The following is a 25,990-nucleotide window of genomic DNA, read 5'->3' on the forward strand; positions in this document are numbered from 1 at the left end:
ATTCTGTATTAGATTTTCAGCAGATATCATTTGTTCATATTGCCTGCCTGTTTTCTCCTCTAATATGTGATGAACATATTCTCTCACTATTAAATGTTCTTTCTAAAGCATTATTTTGGTAGCTACCTAATGTGATATGGGGCAATATTAAAACAAGAAGTTAGTCACTCCCATGATAAAGGTACTTTATTTTTTCTAATTTGCATAGTAGGGGAAATCAAGCTTTAAATAAGGATCATCTTGTATGAATGTGTGTTGTAGAGGTTTATATCAGTAAAGAAAGAGAAGACACCTTTGAGTTTATCCAGTCTGATCCTCTTATTGTATATATGAGGGAATTATGCCCCATATTATTTCCATGACTGCTCAGAGTCAAACATTTTCATGGCAGAAAAGACTAGCATTTCTAATGTTCTTTGCCCACTATGTTATACCATATTATATGTGAGACAAATCTGATATATCATATTTTTCCTTTTCTCAAGACACAATGAACATAAGACAGCACATACTATAGTAACATCTCTGCGTTTCTTTTGTGGTTTGTAGCTTGACTTTAAAATGATCTTGAGGCTCAAATTTGGCTCATGAACCAAAACCCTGAGGGGGAACCCTTTCCTTGGTTCCATCAGTTAGAATAGGCTTCAAATTTATGTTGACATGAGTGCTTTTGAGGTCAGAAATGGGTTCTACAATGCCAAATATCTGGCATTTGAGGTTATTAGCCTTTAGTGCTAACTGCAACTAGTAGAACTTTTACAAATAATGTTTTATTTATAGATATTATTCCTATCCATTAAAAAGTCATCATTCTTAGCACATTACCTACTACCGTGCTAGATACTTTCAGTGTCTTTCATCAGTAAGCCTGTGTTCCAGCCTTTCAAAAAGACTGCAACCCAGATAGGTAAATTGACAATCCCAGTGGTTAGTGATTGGGTCCAATTTGAACAGATTTCTGGGATTTATAAGATTGCTTAAAGTTTAATTTAATATATGCTCATTAGAAATTTGTAAAATATAAAGAAAAATATAATATCACCTGTTTTCTCACAACTCAAACATAGCTATTGATCATATTTTGGTAAATTTCTTTATATTTGAAAATTTTGTATGCATGGGTTTTTTGGGGGAGTGGGCAAAATCATTATTGATCAATTTCTTTTCTTTGAGTCTCTACTGAGTTCAAGGTCCTGAGGTCAAGGACTATGAGTAGTATATTTAGTGGGGGTGATTGATTTCCTACTTTTTAATGAATTTCCCAGGAAATCAGTTGGGAATGCTTCATTATTTTTTGTGTCTTTGGATTAGAAGAAGAGGGCTAATGATGAGAGGGCTATGGTTTTAATCTAGCATGCCAGTTCTGTTTATGTTCTGTCCAGCCAACCATATTGCAAATGCATCATGGTACTCATAAAGCAGAGTACAAAATTAATAAGAAAAACAACTCAACCAAAAATATATTCTGCTAATTGTAGGCCATCTTACATATGGCTCATGAGTAGTCTTAGTCTTTTATACAGTCTAGGGTCTTTAAATAGTGTCACTTCTGGGCGATGGAAGGGGTCAACACCTAGAGCTCTTGACTCTGTAATATCTGCCCTAAAGGATATTATGACTACATACTAGTGCTGCTGCTCATTTTTATTCCATGCTCTGTATTTTTCCCCCTTTTAGGTTCTCTTCAGCTTTTTAAATGCTGTTATAACCTTCTTCCATTCCATTGATAGGACAATCATACATATGTCCCAGTTTGCCCAGGGCTATTGTGGTTTACACATATTGTCCTAGATTATTTTATATAATTTTTAATAGTACCCATTTCATTCTCAAAAGTTATCCTTTGGGGATCATAAATTATATGGTCACACTAATCTTTAAGTGTCAGGACATTAGTGAATACATAAGTGTGAGGTCATCCAATCAGAATCACTTGTACCTTTGTCTCTCCCAGATCCGTTTGGGCATGCCCTCCCACCCAAGACCCCTCAAAGGTGCCTTCTCCTCCTTCACACAGCCATTGGCTGCATTGTGGAGGGACGGTGGGCACTCTCAGTCTCATCTACCTGGTTCCTGCTGGTCCTTCCATCATGTCTGAAACCTTGTATCTATCACCCGATGTCCGTGATGATTTTGTCTCCTGCCTGAATATTCAGTTGGGGATATCTAGCAATGCTTCCCTTCTGCAATCCCAGGAGGAAGATTTCCAGAACCATATTTCTAGCTTCTACACTTGGAAATGCATTTGCCAACAAGACACATCTGAAAGTGGCCCATCGGCTTTACCCTTAACCAGGTTTTCCTTCTGGATCCCCTGATGGTGCCAAAGGCACTCCTGTTTTCCCACCCTCCTGGGTTCCAGCTGTGCTGTCCTCCACAGACCACAGCCACAACCTGCCTGTTCTGTCTCTTCAATATTGGGTACGTCCTTCTTGCCCATTTTCACCACACAGATTCAGGCTCATACTTCATGCCTTGACCTTTGCACTATCTTTCTTGGGCCCCATTCCTTTGTTCTGTTTCTCCCTTGCAGAATCGCACTGTCCGTTCATGCCATACGTCTGTCATCTTTAGAGATTACACCTGCTCAGAAACTTTCAAGGATATCTCATAGACTGTCAAATCAGATCCAAATTCTGGCATGTGATCCTTGGAAATAGAACAAAGTAACTACACCAGAGCCACATACAAATATATATTATTGGCCTTCTCAGTTCGAGGGTTCCACATTTATGGATTCAACTAACTGTAGATAGAGAATATTTATAAATAAATAACAAATAATACAAATAAAAAACAATATAACAACTATTTACATACCATTTACATTATATTAGGTATTATAAGGATGTAGAGATGATTTAAAGTATACAGGAGGATGTACATAGTTTATATGTAAATATTAATACTATATATAGTATTATATAAGGAACTTGAGCATCTGCAGATTTTGATACCCATGGGGGTCCTGGGAACAAATCTTGAATGCCACAGGAAGAGTGTGCTTTAAAACTAAAAGGAGAGGGAATGCATTTAGCAACAAGCTTTCTAGCTAAGTAGTCTAATGTTTTGACTAAGATGTTGGCATCTCTTTAAAAGTTTTATTACCAGATGAATATTTTTTAAAATGGATTGTGGTTATGGTTGCTAATATCTGTGAATATACTAAAAACTATTAAATTGTACACTTTAGGTTATAGGGTATGTGAATTTTATCAATAAAGCTGTTATTTTAAAAAGTTTGTTACTCGTACTTTGTAAAAGTCCTATGCCACCTGTTAAAGTACAATACAAGCAATAAATATTGACGTAATCACCTCAGCAGTAATATTTATTAAGAAGAATGTATGAAAAAGAATACCCAATCAGGGGAAGTTTTCCCACTTCTATATTCTCAATTCTAGTTTGTGGAAGATCTAGAATATTGCAACAGTTATTCTATTTAATATGAAGTGTATTAACCGGCTTAAAAAAAAATTGATGGTGAGTATACGTGGGAAAGCCATAGGTAGACAACAAGATAAGCAAGTCATTGTTTTAGTGTTAGCATTAGGCTTAAAGCTTTTGGTTTTTGAAGCTGTGCCCCAACTCGGTGTGTGATTTTACAAATGTTTGGAAATTTCACCCCACTTAGCAAGAGCTAGTGATTCATTATTTCCTTTTTCATAATTTAACTGTTTTGCATTTAATTGATTTAATTTCTGTTAACTTCTTCATTGGTTCAAGTAAGCAAGCACCGTCTATGTGATGCACTGCTTCCATGAGATGCCTTAATTACTTTTCTACCTTTTCTGTGATATAACATTTCAGGGGAAAGATTGTACACAAAATAGTTGGTTTCTGCTCTCTCTTTTTTTTTTAAACTCAAATTGACACTTTTATTACGTTTCCCTCAAATGTTATATTTCTGTGTTGATCAGTTTATGAAAAATCACATCTGAGCATAAACTATCATAATTCAGACAGCATTTGTTGCATCATGTGTCCTAAACCAAGATCCACTCCTAGAGCCATATGTTATCTTGGATGACGATGATGTCTCTTTCCCTTTAACTCTAATTTCTGTTTCTTGGATCAGTTCCATGGGTTGTGGAGCAAGAAGAGAGGCTCTATTTAAATTCAAAAGCTAATTGGTTTCACTTCCCCTTTTAGTAGTCAAATGGTAGGAAGTCATCATATGTGCAAGCCTTACTAAACATTAATAAAATGCACCAATGTTACCGAAAGTTCAGCACTTGTCCCCGAGGCCACATCAGAAACATGAGGACAGTGGTTTGAGGACAAGGAAAGAGGAGTTTGTTGACTTGCAGGCAAATGAGGAGGTTGGCAGACTCTGGTTTCAAAGTACCAGTGTCCTGCTTCTGAGCAGAAGTACAGAGTTTTTAAAGGTTCTATCATTCCTATCCTCATCTGAGACAATCTTCTGACCTCTACCAAGACAATTCCTTTAGCTGTCTCCTGTGGCACAAAAGACACTCCCCTGCCCCTCCCCACCACTGGCCTGATGCAGGGATGTAGGATTTAGTTCTCAACGAAAGGGTAAGGGGATTTTGAAGGCAGAAAACATTTTTACCCTTTTTTCTCAGGCCATTCCCTCTGTGACACCAACGTGCTTTCTTTCATTTTACTTCCTCAAGGGGCAAATCTGTTTATAAGAGTGTCCCTTCTTATTTCCTGCCTGCTGGTTATACATTTCTAGGTGTGATCCTTCTGAGCAAAGAGAAGAGATTCTTCTCTTTGCAGGAAGAAGGTATATTTCCATGTGCATCTACTTAAGAGTAAGAGAAAAGACACTTATTTATTTCAGGCTAAGGTTGACTATTGCTATTTCTGAAAATATTGACGGGAAAAGATGGGAAGGGAGAGCCCTGCTTCAGTACCATTCTGTTGCATGTCTGTTCCCGTCACTGGATTGAACGCTGGAGAAACATATGGCCATCAGGCAAAATAAATTAGAGGATAAAATTTAAATTAATGAAACAAGCCACATGGCAGCTTTTTAAACTGGCTGTTAAAATTGCCTTGACATCAAAACTGGTGGTGCCAGATGTTGCCCCTGTCTCTTTGGACAGTGTGTGTGAATGCACAAGAAGCATCACTGGATTGCTTTGCAGTAATTCAAATCTAAAAGAACAGACATTTCATGTACCTATCTTCTGTGTTCCCTGAGCATTGCCTGCTTTTTCAAAGAGGGACTACTTTGTACCTCCAGTGGTAAATGTTCTAGCTTTTTACAAAAGCTGAATCTTAAAAATTATTTTTGTTTTATGTTTCTAGGGGAAGTGAGAAACCCAAATGATTTCCTAATATATCTCTCCATGGGGTAGTTGAATCCTCCCAAATTAGCCATTTGGAAATGATTAGTTTCAAGAATCCTTGCTGGGTGGTATTATTGCCAGTAATGAGACCCCCAGCACATACTATGGTTTTTGATCAACATAACCCCCAGATAGAATTTAAAAATGTGAAAAATGCATAGGTTTGGTTTGTGTTTGTGTGTGTGTGTGTGTGTGTGTATGTGTGTGTTTTAATTGTGCTCTTTAAGGAAAGGGAAAACATTTCTCTAAGTTTAGTTTTCATTTTAACTTAATGTTAGATGCCACATGAACAGTGGACTTCTGAAATTTCATAAAGGTCAATAACTGCTCAGCATGAGCAGACTCAGTAACTATTGTATTTTATAACACATTCTATTTTTCAGATCCTTTTGTAGTTTTATCCATACTAGGCAGGCTTGGAACATATATGTCCTTCTTAGTATTATCAGTGTCATTATTTGAAATTATTGGGATGATATTAACCCAGAAAGCATGCCATGTTCTGCAGTCTGAAAACCTGTGTGTTTTGCGACACATCCCAGATCACTGGTTCTCTTAATTAGAGCAGTACATGACTTGCTCCCTCTAGCACCTTAATTCCCCTACCTCAAAGGATAATTATTTTTAGAGGCTCCAAGTGAAGAGCCACACGAGTAAAAGAAAAAATTCTTGACATATTAACCTTGAAAGAAGACTGCTATATAGTTTTTAGTCAACTCATTGGAATTATTATTTGAATATATAGTAAATAATTGGTGAAGTGTTGTTTTCTTTTTCTTTTTGGCCTCGTGAGAAATAAAATTAATGGGTTTTAATGCTGCATGACAACATACAGAGAAGGAGAATAATCATAAAATCTGAAAGCTAGAGAAAACCCTTGAGGTGCTCCAGGCCAGTTTGCCATTTCCAGCCCTCAGAGGCCCAGTGGCCATGTGGGATTGTTCTCCCCAGTGGGGCACAGCTGGGAGAGCCCCTGACTCGAGCTGAGGCTTTTTCCATGCCACCCACCTGCTTGTAGGTGACCTTCTGATGAACATGAAATAAAGTGGGAAATGGCATTTCACATCCATCTTGGCCTTTTCCTCTGCTGTCACTTTAATTTGTTGCTCTCTTTTGGGGAGGGCCACGTGAGCCATTCTATCCTAGGAAGTATTTACAGGTTTAATGAGGACTTCAGAGTGCTTTTCAGAAGTGCATCTTGTCATTTTCCATCCACTATATTTTAAAAGTATGCAGTTTATGTATGACCTAACAATCCAGATTACGTGTGTTCACGTTTTTTATTATCTGAAAAAAAAAAATCAATGTTAAATTCTGTGCATGGATATTTAGTCTGAAGGGTTCCCACTTTGTAAAATGTTGTTAATTATTATGACTTGATATTTTATGATATCTTCATGCTTTCAAATAATGTTCAGTAAAGTTCCAGTTTTCTCTAATGAAGTGTGTATGTAGCAGTGGTGCTACTTTATAAATAAATAAGTGTATGAGTGTGTGTGAGTGTATCTTAGAGGCCAAAAATTTCTTTTCTTCAGCTAAAGAGATTTATCTCATAGGAGGTAAAATTATAACCCAGGTTTTGCAGTCTTTTCTGATTTACCCATTTGCATAAGTCGCTCAGTCATGGCTGTGTCCTTTCCTTTGTTTGAAGCCCAGAGAATGTAGGACACACATCGTATCCTGTATTTCATGGGTATCCTTCATGTCGATGCAGTGACCCTTTTAGGTGTACAAAAAGGGCCTTTCCTTGAAATGAATACTCATTTCAAACTGAATGTACCTCTCTCTGCCAAACCCTTTTTGTCTTCAGGCTCCTCTGAGAATATAGTGCTTCCATCTACCAGGCCAGAAATCTAGGTGTGCTTCCTATTTCATCTTCTTCCTTTACCACCCACATCTCACCCATCTCCAGCATATGTCACTTCTATCACTCTTCCTGCCATCCTCATCTAAACTACCATGATCTTCTGTTTGGTTTACTGGAATACCCTACTAACTCGTCCTTACAATCCATTCTTAGCATAAATCAAACCGAATCATTTCCCTGGTTAAAACTCTCTAAAGCTGCCCAGTGCACTTAGAATAAAATCAATTTGTTTCCTAAAATGCAATACTCCAGGTGACGGGGCTTGTGCTTCTGCAGCCAGTGCTCCTGCCTCGCCTCCTACTTCTTTCCTTGCCACCTAGTACGTCTCGGCTGCAATGACCCTCTTGTTGTACCTCCAACATGCCTGCTAAGCCTGTTCCCACCTTGGCTTCCATGTCAGCTGGTCCACTGCCTGAAATGCTGTTTTGTTCTAATTTCCTTGTGGCTGTTTCTTGAATATTCAGATATTAGCTTCAGTGCACCTTCTTACAAAGGCTTCTTCTGGTCTCTCAAATTAAAGCAGCAGCCAGGATACTATGAATTCATTATCCTTTAATTCTTTAATGCATAGCATCCTTTTCCATCAGATATTTTATCATTCATCTATCAATCTGTATGTCATTTACTCACACTTACATGTTGTTACCTCTGTGAAAGTAATAACTGTATCTGTCCTATATCCTTGATACCTAGAAGGGTGTCTGGCATGCAGTATATATACACCCAGTAAAATTATGAATAAACAATTCAATTCAAGCTAAAAAACCTCCAAACACTATGGATTTGAATATTGGGATACTGGAAATGGTTATGTCAGTTATTTTGTGGGGTGGAGAATTTTAGTCATGGCTGAGACTGGGGTAAGGTGAGTAAAGGTACTTGCCACAGGTACAGCATTAAAGGCAGCTTCTCAGGTGCTAATACAGTGCAGGACAACACTGTTAACAATTCTGTCTTTATTTTGTTCTTCATGGATTTTTTTGGAATCCATGAATTTAAAAATATTGCATTAAAATATGATTGCTGAATTTTTGGTCCCCCCCCCCCACAGCTCTATATGAAGCTATTCTCTCATTTTCCACTTGACATATCTCTCTCTCTCTCTCTCTCTCTCTCTCTCTCTCTCTCTCTCTCTCTCTCTCTCTCTCTCTTTCTCTCTTTCTTTTTTTTTGAGACAGAGTCTCACTCTGTTGCAGGGGCTAGAGTGCCTGGGCATCAGCCTACCTCACAGCAACCTCAAACTCCTGGGCTCAAGCCATCCTCCTGCCTCAGCCTCCCAAGTAGCTGGGACTATAGGCATGTGCCACCATGTCTGGCTCATTTTTTATGTATATATATATTTTTAGTTGTCCAGCTAATTTCTTTTTATTTTTTTTAGTAGAGATGGGGGTCTTGCTCTTGCTCAGGCTGGTCTCAAATTCCTGAGCTCAAACGATCCTCCCATCTCGGCCTCCCAGAGTGCTAGGATTACAGGTGTGAGCCACCACACCCAGCCTCCACTTGACATTTCATTGTAAATTATAACTAGTATTTGTTTTTGATTTATTTTGTGCCAGATACTGCTTTACTTGGATTAACTAATTGAAAATTGACAACAGAGCTATAAAATAGGTAATGTTATTTGGAGATGAGGAAATAGGCTTGGAGAAGACAGGTGACTTATCCAAGGCCACAGAGCTATATAAAGAGGAGGAATAGGAATAGGTAGCATATGCACAATATGTTATGTAGGTAGAAATAGATTTATAAGGTGGAAGAGAGATTAAGATCATTAACGTCATAGAATAATTTTTCTACTGTTCTTGAGAGATTTTAAAGTAAATTGGCAGTAAGCAAAAGTCTAATGCTTAGGGATGGAAATGTTGATTTGCTAGTTGTGTAAGGAAGGGGAAGAAGAGGGAACAGAATGAGTGCATCAGATGCTTCAGAAGATTTAATATGGTTCCTACATTTTTTGATCAACATTTGGGATCACATTAGAGGGTATGAAAAAACCCTCTTGTTGGGGTCAAACACTCCATTGTATTTAGAAATACTTATGTGATAACTTGATTTTCAAGTGTAGAATGATTTGGAGAAAATGTTTTTTAGTTGTAAAAAAATCTCTGCACACCACATAACAAATAAAGTATAGATAGGTTAATTAAGTTTAAAAGATAAAACCATAAAAGATAAAGTATATTATGTTTGAGATAGTAAAATATATATGAGATACATATAACTTTCATTTATTTTTGCTAAAAAAAAAGAAATCACAAAGGAAAACTTAGATGAATGAACTTAGTACAAATTTTAAATTTATGCAACAGATTTCGTTAACAAATGAAAATAAAATGATGAATTGGGGAAGTATTTGTAACCAAGCATTAATTTTGTTTTAAAAATTAAATTATTCAAGAAAAACAAGTCCTTAAATTACTGAAATAAAAAAGGCAAGCTCTTAAAAGAAATACAAATGGATAAGAAAAGTATGAAGCATGTTTTTTCTTGCAAGTAAAGAGGTAAATTAAAATAAAATTTTAGGGCGACTTCCGGGGGCCCCCGCTCTTGGGGCCCCAGAACCTCGTCCACGAAAAATAAATAAATAAATAAATAAATAAATAAATAAATAAATAAATAAATAAATAAAATAAAATTTTACTTTCTCTCTCAAGTTGTAGGTTTTACAAAAATGTAGTTCTTTTAAAAATGGGATAAGAAAAGAGTCTGTGGATAGGCCAACTGGTATAGCTACAGGATGGCCAAGAGCCTTCAAAAGAGGTCACATCTTTGTGCCTAATCACGTTTCTATAATACTCTCCCAAGGAAGAGATTCAGGCTATGATTTTTGTTCAGGGATGTTTATCAGAGCGTTATAAAAGTGAGAAATTAGAAATACTAAAAATGTATGATGATGGGAACTGTTAAATTATCATACACCCTTATGATGACCTTTCAGGCGATCATTATTAGCCATTTCTGAGGAATAATTAGGATCATAGAATGATTATCATAATATGTTCAGTGAAGAATAATAATACAGTATATTGTTGCAGTTTTATTTTAGAACAGGAATAGAAAAAGTATATTAACATAGAAAAAAAAGGAAAGAAATATACCAAAATGTTCAAATTTCAGAAGAATTTTTATAAATCAATATTTATAACTTTTGTAAATAGGAAAAATGTTTAGTGTATGAGAACACAATATAAGGAAACCTGGACAGATAGGAGACCTTGGTATATTCTAGTCCATCTTCTTCCTAATTAGCTGTAGACCCAGCAGAATCCTTCGATGAATCACTTCCCTCCTTTGTAAGGTCAGTGAGTTTGGGGCTTCTCAAATGTCTTCTCTGAAATACACCCAGAGGCAGAAGAGAGTGAACATGTACTCTTGTGGGGAAGGGTGAAGGATGGGAGGGGGAGATTGAGCAGGTTGGTTTAAAGAAACCTGAAAAAGTTCTAGCATGATAATTCATGCAGACTTCTTATTCATCTCCAAATTATAATGTTAGTTTTTAAAATTAAAAAAATTGAGATATAATTCATGTACTATAAAATTCACAGTTTTGAAGTGTACACATGTATGGTTTTTAGACCATATTCAGAAAGTTGTGCAACTAGTGGATGTTGTTAATACAGAAATGTTTACCGTGGGCATGCCAAGAAAATTCTTTGCACCTTTGAGTAACCTTGGATGATCAGGCTACTCTTCAGGAGGGTTTTACCACTTTGAGAAGCCCAGGACTATATTATCTTTAAATACTTTCAATAAATAAGTGAATATTCAATGCATTTTGCCTGTCTTTTCCTTAAAAACAACTTAGTTGGATTCGTTGTTATTAGTAATCCTGGTTACTAGTAATTTACCTTTTCGGTTTCCACTGTAGTTGGTGATGCTACATTCAGTTAATTTCTATGTTAAAAATTTAAAAATGTCTAAGGACCTTCTGCCAGACCATATGCTGGGGTCAAATAGTTAAGTGTACCCAATCCTCGCCCTCAAAGAACAGTCTTTTGAAAAGAGGAAATTATGGTGGCTTTGGTTTTAGAGCTGTTCGGTTTCAAATGTAGGTTGTAATCCAAGGGGAGTAAAACGTGCAGAAAGCAGAATGTGTATTTTAACGTATGTATAACCAGGAATGTGGAGAACACATGGAGTATGTTTTGACTCAGTGTTATTAAATCACTTTTATCTAAGTGCCGTTAATTCTTTGCAGGTGTGGATTGATGATGTACTTGTGGGTAGAAAATTCCTCCTTGAAATTTCTGTTTCTACTTTATCCAAGTTTATGTGGAAGTAGCCCAAGTTCAGTGTTGGTGGTGTGAGATTCCATATTTCAGACTCCTGGCCTAAATCAGTGGACCTGAAGTACAGTTACTCAAATTATAATTCAGCTCCATGAGACTTGGGTTTTGTTCTGAGCTGTTGTTTATATGGGTGGCAGCCAATCAAGAGGACAGGGCAGGGGCATTTGGCCCGAGCGTTAACATTCATTAAGGTCTTCAGATGTAGACTTCTGATGGTTTGACAATATCTCCAAATACAGTCATGAAAGGCCCTGGCAGGATGAACTGAATAAATATATTCATTGTACAACTTTAAATACCACAGTTTCTGTAACTCTGTTTGGCATTTTTTCTTCTTCTTCCTAGGAAAGGAAAAAAAAAAGAAGTGGTAAGGCCTATGAGAGGCCTTACTAAGGTTTGTTTTCTGCCTTTCTTTCAGAATAAAGGGGATAAACCAGGTGGACACTTGGAAGTACCTGATAAGTATTTAGGGATTGTTTTCTATGGCCCTTGTATGTAAATGGAGCACCAAAGTTCTCTGGAGCAGTAACAGCAGTAATTGACATTTTTAGGACATTGAGCAATATTTGTGCATATGTGGATTGTCCTTTGCCCCCTTTTGATATGAAAGGAACCCAAGAATCCAGTTAAAGTGTGAGAGAAGGAACCAATAAGTCCATGATTACTTTTCAACACTAAACGCTAATTTATTACAATTAAGGTAACCAGTGATTGGATTGAAACAGTCATTTTTGACAAAACTATTTGCAGATTACATTGTACAAATGGGCAAAATAATCAATGTAAATGTGTAGATGCTTTGTGTGAACTGGATATATAAACACGAGTTGGTGGCAGAACCTATATGTGGGAATCCTGTTGTGTTGAAAAGATCTTGGCCAAGAACTCCTAAAATGGAAGCATCAGATTGTTTGAGTGTGTGTATGTGTGAGTGTGTGTGTCTAACGATGCCTTCTAACAGCTTACAAAGTGATGCACTCTGTCCTAGGATATTAAGTTTGTATTTGATGTTCGTTCTGATGGAAGGAGATGTGAAATGAACTGGGGATTGCTCTTTGCGCTTCATCCTGATCCAGTGAGTAGGGAAGAAAAACAAATTATTATCCTTCACAGCCAGTTATGCATGCTGGATAAAGTGGCCTTTTTAATAGCATGATTCTTATTTAAATAGTCTCATTTCTGGGTATTTTGATAAACTGGGATAAGAAAAGGCAGAGTACTTGCCTGAAGGTACAAATAAATTTCCTGGGGACATTTTTTAGCCATATTTATAGACACCATTGAAGGACAGAGCAGGGATTTTTGTGGAAGTCACATCCTTGTGTGTGTTAACTTGCTGTTAAAGTTATTAAATGACTTGACTGAAGATATGTTTAAATTAGGAAAAATGAGAGCCTCCCTGCACCCCTATCCTGGACATTTTATATAAGGGCTCCTTACTAGATATTGTTGTAAGAATGGTCTCAGAAGCAGAGTCGTATTTCTTTAGATTGGTCAAAGTTATTTGTGCTTTTTATTGCCTGTGCTCTGAAAAGACATTAGTCATCACTGAATTCACGAAACAGTCCACACACAGAAAAGTCTGCTTTCTTTCACTCAGGGATAGAGAATTGTAGAGTTTCTTGTACTTTTCATGTTGCCTTAAGGAAACAACACTATATTACATAATTTGGGCATAGCTGGGTTTTTTAAATTGTACCAAAAAATTTTTTTTCATACTAATCATGAGTAAATTGTTAAATTTTTCATTTCAAATGCTGATATTATTGTATAATTCTGTAAAAATAGTAGAAGGACACGTGAAATTTGGCTTACACATTTGTTAAGAACAATTCATTTGTCTCCATGATAGAACTCTGTGGAACTAAGAGGCTGAGTCTTGCTCAGTTGATTTTTACTCTGTATACAGTCCACCTTCCATGTCTGTGGGTTTTGTGTCTGCAGTTCAACCAACTGTGGAAAAATACTTATAAAAATAATATAAAGTAATAATATAATACTAATAAAATAATAATACAGTATAACAACTATCTACCTGGCATTTACATTGTGTTAGGTATTATAAGTAATCTAGAGATGATTTAAAGCATATGGGAGGATGCTGTAGGTTATATGCAAATACTATGCCATTTTATATCAGGGAGTTGAGCATCCTTGGATTTTGGGGGGTGGTCCTGGAACCAATCCCTCAAGTATAGTGAGGGCTGACTGTGTTGCTGCCCAACCAGGTTCATTTGCTCGCTGCCCAAGAGGAAGCCAATATGCGGAGAGAGCAAGATTCGCAGCAGAGAAAGAGTTTATTCTGCGTAATGCTAAGCGGGGAAACAGGAGCAATTTCTCAAATCCACCTCCCTATGAATTTGGGAGACAGGGTTTTATTTAAAGACAGTTTGGTGTAGGCAACTGAGTCTGCTAATTGGCCATGTTTGGGGTGGAGCCAGAGGGTTGTAGAAATTGTCTTTTTTGCTGACCAGATCCTTGGGTGGGGGTCACAAGACCAGTTGAGTCAGTTGCTCGGTTTGGGCCACTGTTCTGGGTGGCTCACTTGTTTCACTGGAATGTGGGACCTGGAAAATATCTCAGAAACTACCCCTAGGTTTCAAAAAGGTGATGTTATCTATGAAGAAAGCTAAGAATCTTTATGACCACCAGCTATGTGGCTCCAGAGTGGCAATTATAAGAGAAGCAAACAGGGGCCAGTGGCTAATTATTATCGTTAATTTTAGCTAGGCCTGTGCCTTATTTTTAACTAGGCTCTTACCATACAGTTCTTGCCTTGCTCCCCTTTATCAATTTATAAAGGCAGTTTCAACTGTACTTTCTTTTTGATTAAATTCAACTTTAGTACCAAGTAATACTTCATGTATATGTATATGTATATGTATATGTATATGTATATGTATATGTATTTGTTTTCTTTGGGACAGAGTCTCACTCTGTTGCCTGGGCAAGTGCCATAGCGTCATCACAGCTCACTGCAATCTCAAACTCCTGGGCTCAAGCGATCCTCCTGCCTCAGCCTCCTGAGTAGCTGGGACTACAGGCGCTCACCACCACACCCGGCTAGTTTTTGTTTTTTTTTTTTCCTGTTTTTGGTAGAGATGGGGGTCTCACTCCTGCTCAGGCTGGTCTTGAACTCCTGACCTCAAGTGATATTCCCACCTCAGCCTCCCAGAGTGCTAAGATTACAAGTGTGAGCCACTGCGCCTGGCTAAGTAATACTTTAATTCACTACTTTTATCATTATATCTATAGCTTTTGCATCACATAGATTTCTCTCTTATGTAAACCTTTGCCTTCACTTTGAATTTACTGTATTAGTATAATAAAACCAAAGTGTGAGCATTAAGGCCGTGAGTGCAATTTACCTGGAAGGGATGGCCGGTCAATTGGTAAGTAGCACCAGGATTCAAAATGGGTTCCCATTAATTGCGGTAGTATCTAGAAATCCAAAATTAGATTTAATGAATAAACATTAGGCATAGTCAAAGCCAGGTTGAGATGTTTGTAGATTGTGGGCAGTAGAAATGAATTATCCTGGGCATAGGGTAGGTGTGAACCTGTGAAAGTCATGCCAAGTCTCAGCTGTGCATCTGAAGACTGGACCTGAGCCCTGGTGCTGCCTGTTCTGGCCATCTCCCCTTAGCTGTATCACCTCAGCTCTCTAAGGCCATTTCTTTTTTGTGGGATGAGGAGAAAGACACCTATCTCACAGATACTTGAGAGGATAACACAACAGTGTATTGCAAAATGCTTGTAAAGCATAAAGGGGTTGAACACAAATTTCTTTCAGTTTCCTTTACGAGAGAGGATTTTCATAAGGTGAAGACCCATGTGCTCCCTGTCTGTATTGGAGATTAGTCTAAAAGAGTGTGTGTGTGTGTGTGTGTGTGTGTGTGTGTGTGTGTGTGTGTGTGTGTGTGTGTTGTATGCACACATGCACGTGCTCTGGCAGACAAGTACTGTATTGTTAGTACTTTGGGGAAGCGTTAGCAGTTATAAATAGCAGCCCTGGATTTGGTTTGTTCTCTGTCCTTTTTTAACTGGGTGACACCTGTTTCTTCACCATGATTGGTCTCCAAAAGAGAGCCATGAAAGTGAGTTACAGAATAGAAAGCACTTTATAAACTGGAGAGTACCTTATAAATAAGATTTATGGAGAAAAGGATAGAGGAAGAAGAGAGGATACCCTCCTTCCCCTTGCCTTCCCTGTCCTTCATCTTACTAATCTTCCCCTGCTTTCCTTTTGGCATTTGTGCTAGTCAGAGTTCCAGCAGGATTATGGCACACTCTAACAGGGAGACTGAGGAGAATTTTATCAAATGACTATTTACAAAGGCATGGACCAGGCATAGGTAGCCTGTAAGGGCTGACGCAGTAACCTGGGGCCAACAGTGGCTGGGTTAGGGGAGGGAGCACTTACTGGAACCCAGAGAGGGCCACTCACAGCAGCTGTGGCCTTTTGAAGGGGACAGGACACATTATGCTGCCCCTACAGGGAGGGAGCTGGACGATCAATGCTCTTTCCTCTTTCTCCTGCTCTCTAGTCTCCTCCTCCTGTGTCTTCTTGGCTAACCCCAAGCAGAAGACAGAGGACAAGAGAGCTGTTGACAAAATCCCTACCATTGCTGTCCTGGGGTGGGGGTGGGGGTGAGGGGTACCCAGCAAGATGAGAAGGTACAGAAAGGATCCCTGGGTATGTTTCTGACAACAGGAAAATATCTTACTTTAGAGTTGACATTTAAAAAAATTTTTTTTCCTGTTATTTTCCCCCATTCATTCATCCATCAGTCACATGTTCTCCTCTACTTGGAGTCTGCATTAGTGTGGCGTCCAGCATGTGGACAGTGCCCAGGGGCTTGGTGGTGACTAGATTCAAAGTGGTGCAGTGCTTGACTGCTCTTGCCTAACATAATTTCAGTGAAGCACAAGCCAGTGTCTTGATAGTTTATACTTTGTCTTCTACTTTCTTGTTTTTTTTTTAGTTTTGGGTTGTAAGTATATAAAAATTTCTCAAATGACCAGGAGGAAGAGGGCCCTACTGCCTGGTTCTCTTTCCTTTTCTTCTCATACCATTAACTTCACAAATTAAGATTTCTTCTGTTTTTGTCATGGAAAAAACTGGCCAACATTCTGATTTGATGATTATGTCGGCATTTGGGTCCTCAGAGCAAGCCTTTGGCTTTGAGATAATTATAATAAACAAAGAAGCAACCTGGATTTTTTTCTTACATATTTCTAATTGCTTGAGAGATACTAGTTTCTTTCTATAAATTGTTGATTGATAGTGAGAAACAATTTTATAGCTTTATTTCTACTATATAGGATAATTTTTAGATACATTATGTGTTTCTCCAGTATTCATGATTGGGATTATTAAATATTCATTTTAAACTCTGGATTAATTCTATTAAAATGGGCTCATAGCATTTACATTGCAGTTGTTTATTTCAAGGAATTTCAGATCACATTATTAAAAGTAATAAGAAGATTATAAAGGAAATGGGCTACTGCAGGACTCTGGGGTTGGAAATCATCTTTCATTGTAATTGTGTGAGGGTTGTGTTTACCAAGACATCTGTAGTCATTTAAGAGTACTTCTATGAAAACTATAATACTTAATTGAAATTTCGTGATTGTTTATAAAGATAGTAATGAAATCCAACCATCAGAAAAACAAAATGAAATTAGGACAGATGTCATATTCCTAGTTCTATTTCTCTCTATATATATTCCTTCTTCTTAGCCTTGTAGTAAGGAAATGGCATTCAAGACCCTGGTCATAATAATGTTTATATGTAGTATACAAATTGGTACTTTTATTTCCGTCACGTTGTTGGGGGAAGACAAAGACATTAATTGTTTTGGAAATCTCAAGGAAATTTGGAAGGGAGTGAAAAATGACATATGAATGACACACGAAAATAGCCACTTACATTTAGAAAAACGAAGTTTTTAGATTCATAGTTTTAGATTTGTTGTAGCAGAAATATAATGTCATTCAGTGAAATGATCTCATTTTTCTCACCTTCTTTCTTCCCGTGGACATTTATAGCTCTTTTAGGGATTATCTTCAGGCTTGTGGTAACAGAAAAGGAATAGTAAAGATGGGAAAAATGAGAAAGTACAGAAGAAAAAATCTAACAATAAATATCTGTATCACATTATTAGTCAAGAATGGGCGGAGGGAAGAAGAGCCACTGTGGCTTTCCTGAGCCAGGTGATTCTGTGGAGTAACTGAGCCATCCTAACCCTCTAGAAATAGATAAAGTGGATACTTGCTATGTAGAAAAATGATCCTTATTCTTGTCTTACCAGGCTACTGTGCTCACCATATACCCCATTTTAAAATTAGAGAAAATGTCCAGGAATTTTCAGGCCCTTTTTTCCTTATCTCTCTCCAAATAGCATTTGTATAAATGCATTGTCTTTTCCAGATCCACATCCTGGCTAGTCAACCCATTGTCCTGGAAGCAGTTCAAGTATTCTCTAGGGAGGAGAGCTTTATCAGGTTTTTATTATGTTCCAAAGATGCTGTTGTCATTGTTTCTTACAAGATACATGGTTACAAATCACTATCAAAATTCTGTGCTGAGTGGCTTCCAGAGAGGTGACAGGTTTTTGTTTTGTTTTGTTGGGCTCATCTGCCTTTGAAATGGACTCTCGCCTCTCTAATTTTGCTCAGTGTTCTCCATGGGTGCCGTTTCGCAACCCACTTGGGGATGTCACATCCAAGCTACTGTATCTAGTGTAGTCATCTGGGACCCTGAGAATGTGCTGTGGTCTAATGAGCTGCTATTGTCCATCTTTCAGGGACGGGAGAGAGTGGCAAGAGTACGTTTATCAAGCAGATGAGAATCATCCACGGGTCAGGATACTCTGATGAAGACAAAAGGGGCTTCACCAAGCTGGTGTATCAGAACATCTTCACAGCCATGCAGGCCATGATCAGAGCCATGGACACACTCAAGATTCCCTACAAGTATGAGCACAATAAGGTAGGTGTGACTCTTCACTGGGGCGGTTGGCAGGGCGGTCCACACAGTATGACTGTACAAGTGGCCTCTTATCATGTCTGGAATGCAGAGGGGGTTTTTGAAATGTTTATTTTTCATCTCATACTAAATGGGATTTTAGATGGATTAAGTTGTTTATAGATGTCTCTTAAACCTTTAAAGTTACATCTATAAAAAATTAGAATTATATTCTTAGTGATATCAGTGAAAGACATTTTTGGATTTTCAATGATAAAAATATAGAGAGGTTTAAAATTTGGGGAGTGTGTTATGTTAAGGAGACAGCTTGTAAGTACCATACAATTTGACCAAAGTCGGGGAATTAAAAGAGGCGGCAGCCTTGCCTTAGCCTCCCACTCTTTGTGCTTCATTGAAAAAAGAACAAAAACAGCTTAAGACCATCCTATCTGGTTTAATTTTGCATTTCGTGACTTCCTTTCAGTAGTACCACAGGCTTCATTTTATTTCAAAATGGGCCCATCTGTCACACGTTTCCAACATGTTTCCCTGCAATTGTGTTAAAGTAACGGAAACTTCTAAAATCACTTGAGAAAGGATTTGGGGGAAAAAAAATCTAAGTTTTCAGCTTTTTAGAAAATAAGCAAACTCTTCCAGTATCCTCCAGCATTACCTCTTAGTTGAAATAGAAAACTCTTCCCCCTCCACTACCCCAGGTGAAAACAATGCTATAATTGTTCACCCTCTAAATATTATGTAAATATGATACCAGACAAGATTGGTACACCTCAATTTATGCTGCAGTTGCCCTGCAGAAAGCTTGTAGGCAGGGACTGGAGCTACACCCAGGGTGTGATAGCCTCAACTGAGGCCTCCAGCCTGGGGGAAGGGAAATCTCTTTGGAATTTGTGGAAATGTCTTTGTAGTCTGTTGGCTTCCCTTCCCACTAATCCTGTATGGACTCAGTCTTTGCTCCTTTGGGCTGGTAGGTGCTCATCTTACAGTAAGCCTTACCGTTTGTCGACAAAACACTGCAGTTGTACCTGTAATTATTTCAGAGCCTACAATAAGAACTTTCATTCTGTCAATACTGTTGACAAATCTGTGAAGTATATTTTCATGTACCGGGATCAGTAGGTAATAGCAAGAAGTCGGGATGCCCATTGTGACTCATAGACTGAGATTTACCTCATAGAAATGGGTCCATAGGTAAAATAAGGCAATTCTGTGTACCTTCACCTCTGCTAGCATCCAAAGGCTTCTAAATATATCACATCATCTTAAAATCAGGCATTTATTTTTCTGGGATGTTTTCTTAAAGTTAACTGGCGGTTTTTTATCTAATAGATAATGCTATCGCACTTAGTTTTCCAATGGCAACAAGAGTCTCTCCATAAGTAACAGACCCTTCACAAATAATCCCTCCTTCTTTTACTTTCAAGAGTGAAAAAGAGCTGGACATTTTGTGAGCCCAGGAACATGGTACTTGAATCAGATTAAGCTGCATGGATATATCTCAGTGGTCTATATTTTAAAGGATTGGGGTTTTTTCCCCCACTAAGAAATCTCAGTGGTTTGTGAAATAGGTGGTGTGCTTGTTTCTTTATAATTGTGAGAAAATTCCATTGGAGTTTTGTTTTTATAATGCCAGTGATTTTCCAAGTCTATAGTCACTTGATAATATGGTAAGCTGATGAATTCTGGTTGAGTTACCATGTGTGTGCTTATGTATATGTTTATACATATATACCACACTGCCTATTTATCTACCAGTAATTTTACGCTAGAAATCTTTTTTCTTAGATGCTCTAGAAGAATCCTTTAGGATCCTACCTTGTTGGTAGATTTTCATATGAAGATCGTTTATTATACGGGCATGTAGATGTAGAAGATTGAGTAGAATTTATGTCTTAGTCATGTAACACGTTGAGGAATATTTAACACTGTTATTTGAGCTCTTCATGTCAATTCTAATTAAGTAGACTTTATTGTGTTGAATACTATTCAGTTATAAGTTGACATCATAAAAAGTTATAATAATATGGGGTTTTCTCAGATACCATAATTATCCTGTAAAATCTTCCCACGTCTCTTGGTTACTTAACAGATAACAGACTGCCTAACATCGTGACATTAGTGTGTGATGACCTCTGAATTGCTATTTTTAATCCCCTTTAATTTGTATTATGAATTACTTTTCCGTTTGTTCCCATTTTTCTCTACATCATATATATATCATTTTCCGCTTGCTTTATCCATTAACTTCCTGGCCTTTGTTAATGCTTATTAAGAAAATTATGTCTTCTCTTTCCTGTTCAACTCAAATGCCACTTCCTATGAGAGTTCTCCTCTATTCTTCCCCCTACAATAGTGCTAAGTAAACCTCTTCTTCTTTAGTATAACCATAGTAGAGTATTTATGATTGTCTAGCTTGTATTGAATATGGTGACTTGTGTATTGATCTTTCCTGACCAGATTCTAAGCTCCTTGAAAGTAAATATTATGCCAGTTCCATCTTTGTTTCCTTCACTGTCCCTAGCATTGTATCTTGTACATTGTAGGTACTCAAAAAATACTTGTTTCATGAATAAGTAAATCATTTGTGAGCATAAACAACTGAAAGTCTCCTCTTCTGCTCCAAAGTTGTTGAGATGGTTATTCAAATCAACTTTTGAAATCTCTAAGTATACATAAGGGAATAAATGCTCTGTGTTGCCAGAGATGTTGAGAAGTTTAATCAGGGTTGGGCAGAAAGTTATAATCATGAAGGGCATGTCTGAGGGAGGGGCACTTTAGGGAGAAGGAATGGCTAGAGGAAATGTTCAGAAGAAGGAATATGTGTACAGTATTGAAATTGGCCAATTTACCTTGAGCAGAATTCTTACAGAGGAGAACTGGAAAATGGTTTATGATGGCTTGTGAAAGATTTTGAATCCAGGCTAAGTGTGAATTTTATTTTCTTGTGTTTATTATATTTAATAATAATAATTTATGTTTTGGTTAGAATTTTCTATCGAAATTTCTGATTACAAAGCTATATGTGCTATATTTTATAAATAGTCTAAAGGATTTGTTGTGTATTTATTAGTAGTTATTGGGAAGCACCACATTCTGATTTATATTATTTTATGCTGCTAAAGATATAAAATAAATAACCATTTTGGCTTTTTTAAAAAAAAGCTTCTCTGCACCATAATCTATAGGTAGTAGCATAAATAAAAATAAACACTTTCCAATATTGTCCAGCATAACTTTATATTATACTTTCTTTTGAACTCATGTATTTCATAAAGCAAAACATAGCTTACAAATGAAATGGCCTGTTTCTGAACTGGAAAATTGTTTGCACTTTCATTTGCTATGAAGTTGGTTCTAACTTTGGGAATGCCACACCAGAGCCCTGGGATTTCGTTTGCTTCTGCTTAAGTGTTGCTACATTGAATTGAGAGTCCTGCCTGGTTAGCTGGCCAGAGGGTGCAGTGGTCAAGGGGAGTCCAGGACCCAACCTGGGGACCAAATGGTGTGGCATTGCATACCCTTTTATAAACCTCACGCTATTTCAGGGATTGCAATTTCAGAAAGGAGCTTGTAATGAATTGTAATAAATTGCAAACTTTTACCAAAATAAAGATTAATTCTTCCCTCAGTATATGTTCATTATCCTGTTCTTAGACTTTCTTCGCCAAACAAGTAATGTTTATAGGTGAGTTGCTTGGACTTAGCCAAGGTGAGAGAATACATACATTTTAGGACTTCTTCTGAATACACTGTGAGCTAGGGTTTGTTTATTCCTAAATATTATTTTGTCTCCCCCGCCCCCCCCGCAACATAACTGTTGATAGCTAATGATAAAAAGGGATTAAATATTTGTCACTTGGTCTAATCAGAAGACACATTTAACTTCCACTGGGTGCAGAGTATTTAACCATTAGATTACTCTGTCATTTCTTAGTTCCAAAAGAAAGAATTTATATAATGTTATTTTATGGCTTCCTGTCTTATGCAGACATACTCTTTTGGTGATTCTTAGCTTTAATGCTGAAATCAGCTCTTAATAAAAAGGAAGAGATGTAAAGCTTCTGTGTTAATAAGGAACTGTCTTGAATTACAGCTTTGGGAAGTGGATCATAAGGTTTGGAACCCCTGATTTGTATGTGCCTTATTGTCTGTACCAGGCAGTTGGTGATTTTCCCGCATTGCCTTTTTTTTTTTTTTTTTTTTTTTCCGCATTGCCTTTTGTTAGTTATTTCATATGTACATGCCTTATTTTCTCAGTCAGATAGCAAATTACATTGCAGTAAGCAGGCTTCTTGTTTAATTATTCTTTGTTTCCTCCACAACGTGCCAGACATGTTATAGGAGCTTTTGTTCATTGAGTGGATGACTCCAGATAGCAGATCCTGGTATCCCTTTATATTTGGCTTATAATTTCTGTGAAGTGTGAAATCCGGTTTTCTTAGGACAGTTTCAAAGTATTGATACACCTTTGCTCTCTTCAGTCTCAGGAGAAAAGAAAATCTTATTTGATGCTTCTTCATGCAGTGAATTTAAGACAGTTATTGAAGAGGACTCAGCATCATGCTAATATTGCGCAATTTCCCTTTTTCTTTGTAAACAAATACCTACTTTTAGACTTGAAAGTCCTGATAACCAGGGCTCATTTAGCATGATGCTACAGATGTTTGACTAGCTAGCCAGGGAGTTTTGAGGCATCATACCTATTTCCCTTTCGCCTGGCATAGAGGATCACTGAGAGGACACATTGCTACATTACTTTGTGTCCTCCCTGAACAATTATAAGAAAGGACTTGTCACAGGAAAGTACCTTTTTAAACACATTTGTTGTTTAGTGAGCTTTCTGTACTTCCTGAAAAATCCAGAGTCCCAGAAACCATTTTTCATTTTCCAAAAGATGAACATAGCCAAGATTCTGGAGCACTTGCCAACTTATTCCTGCCTTTGATCAGTTGAATTAAAAATTACTACTTTTAGGCCGGGCGCTGTGGCTCACGCCTGTAATCCTAGCTCTTGGGAGGCCGAGGCGGGCGGATTGCTCAAGGTCAGGAGTTCAAAACCAGCCTGAGCAAGAGCGAGACCCCGTCTCTACTATAAACAGAAAGAAATTAATTGGCCAACTGATATATATACATAAAAAAAAAATTAGCCGGGCATAGTGGCACATGCCTGTAGTCCCAGCTACTCAGGAGGCTGAGGCAGAAGGATCACTCGAGCCCAGGAGTTTGAGGTTGCTGTGAGCTAGGCTGACGCCACGGCACTCACTCTAGCCTGGACAACAAAGTGAGACTCTGTCTCAAAAAAAAAAAAAAAAAAAAATTACTACTTTCTTCAACATGAGGGAAATTTTTTAGTTTACAAAATGCCAGGGGGCTGATTTCATTTTAATGTTTCCCACCTGTATAATAAAGGCAGAAGTAATAAATATGTATTTATTTTATATATATATATATATATATATATATATATATATATATATATATATTATCTATTGCTCTAAAAAGTTGTATCGGTTAAGGTTCTCTGCTTGTAAGCAACAGAAGCCGATACTGGCTAAATTAGATAGAAAGAGAATTTATGGGAATATGGAAGAAATGAGGAGAAGCTGAAGGACAAGCTCTTGGAAACCAGAGGAGGCCTGGGGAACTCATCTGGGAGATGGATTGAACTCTGGCCATTTTCAGTCTTCTGTCACCCATCCAAGATTCACATTCCTGAGAAAAAGTGCCCATTTGGTCCAGCCTGGATTATATGCTAGCTCTTTGGACAGGGGAAGTCTGAGCAATTTGATTGACAGTCCCTGAGGGAAATCTGGGTACAGTTAGTGGAAGAAGAGGAATGATGCTGCCACAAATCACAGATCTCCACTGCAAAAGCATACAGTCAATTTAGAAAATAAAGTGACACATGGCTACTCTATAGAAGCAAGCCCTCCAATTTTATGGAGCATTTGCTAAGCCTTTCCTAAAATATAATTTCTTATTCTGGGATGGGAGGAACTAAAGGGGTTAGTGACTTAGTTATATATGAAGTAGGTGGCTGACTTTGAGCTAAAGCACTGAATATAGCTGAGTAACCTTGAGATTGTTCCATTTTCTCCCCAAGCTTCCTATGTTTACTTTCTAAGCCTGAATTACCACATCTATAGAATGGGGCAAATAATAATAGGATTGTTTCAAGGGTTAAATAGATAATGTAGGCCAGGCACGCGGCTCACGCCTATAATCCTAGCACTCTGGGAGGCCGAGGCAGGCGGACTGCTTGAGGTCAGGAGTTCGAAACCAGCCTGAGCAAGAGCGAGACCCCGCCTCTACTATAAATAGAAAGAAATTAATAGGCCAACTAATATATATAGAAAAAATTAGCCAGGCATGGTGGTGCATGACTTGTAGTCCCAGCTACTCGGGAGGCTGAGGCAGCAAGATTGCTTGAGCCAAGGAGTTTGAGGTTGCTGTGAGCTAGGCTGACGGCACGGCACTCACTCTAGCCTGGGCAACAAAGTAAGACTCTGTCTCAGAAAAAAAAAAAAAAATGTATGTCTTATAAATGATTTTTAAAAGTTTAGAAGTTATTATAAAATGAATTGCCATTATGGAGAGAAAGAATACTACTGACTTCTATCCTCATTAGGAATAAAACAAACAGAAAATAACTTACACAGCATGACCAGATTTAGGAGGTATGTAAGGAAAACTTCAGGGTCACCTCAGAGTGACAGTAATTGAAACAGGATATCTAAGGAGGTAGAGAAATCTCCTTATCTAGATGTGTTCAAAATAGAATGTGTTTTTAACACGTGAAATTATTTAAAGCAGCAGTTTTGCTAAAATAAAGTGAGGGATGGACTAGACAACCTCCAAAATCCTTTGCAGCACTATTTTTCTTAATGCTGATTCTCCAATTCCAAGACTCTGACAAAGAAATGAAGCTATTGTTAACATTATGTTGTTATAACTTGAAGCTTCTTTCTTGAACTTTGTCCATTGTATAGTACCTATGAAAATTTTTTTAGGCAATAAACAATAGATTGATTTAGACAATAGTCTCTAGGTCAATGGCAAATTTGTTTTCTTTGCCTCCAAATCCCATAAATGATTACAATATTTACATCTATGTAGGGTTTTTTTTTAGTGCTCAAAGTTCTATATCAGATGCAGGTTTTTGTAGGTAACAGTGATTTTAATTGATTGTTGGCTATTGAGCACTAAAAACAACCTGTGCTTTTTCATGGGGAATCTTTCTAATCTTGCTCCTACAAATCTTTGGATTTTCTCTTTTTTTTAATAAATAGGTGTAAAGGGACCTAGGAACTTTTCATGGCCAACTTGATGAATCAACCAGCTCTTCTTCTGAGACTGGTTTACCACTTTCTCTCTTCTCTCCAGGACTCTTGTTGGGAGTTGAACTCATCAGTGTGCCTTTAGTAACTATATAATTTTCAAAATCCCTTTCTATAATTTCTTTTCTCTTTTAATGACTTGCAGATACTTCCTAGCAACAGTTCTTTACTCATTTTATGCCCATGAC

General features: G+C 37.5%; 1 protein-coding gene across 2 annotated transcripts in view; it reads left to right on the forward strand.

Moving 5' to 3' along the window:
- The window catches only part of GNAQ (G protein subunit alpha q), a 283,732-nt gene that overhangs the window by 85,725 nt on the left and 172,017 nt on the right, over positions 1–25,990 (forward strand). For both annotated transcript variants that reach the window (XM_012759768.3, XM_076008609.1), the window contains exon 2: positions 18,288–18,472. In XM_012759768.3, the coding sequence (XP_012615222.1) occupies positions 18,288–18,472 (185 nt within the window). The remainder of the gene's footprint in view (positions 1–18,287; positions 18,473–25,990) is intronic.

Source organism: Microcebus murinus, chromosome 12 (assembly GCF_040939455.1).
Source record: "Microcebus murinus isolate Inina chromosome 12, M.murinus_Inina_mat1.0, whole genome shotgun sequence".
Lineage (NCBI taxonomy): Eukaryota > Metazoa > Chordata > Mammalia > Primates > Cheirogaleidae > Microcebus > Microcebus murinus.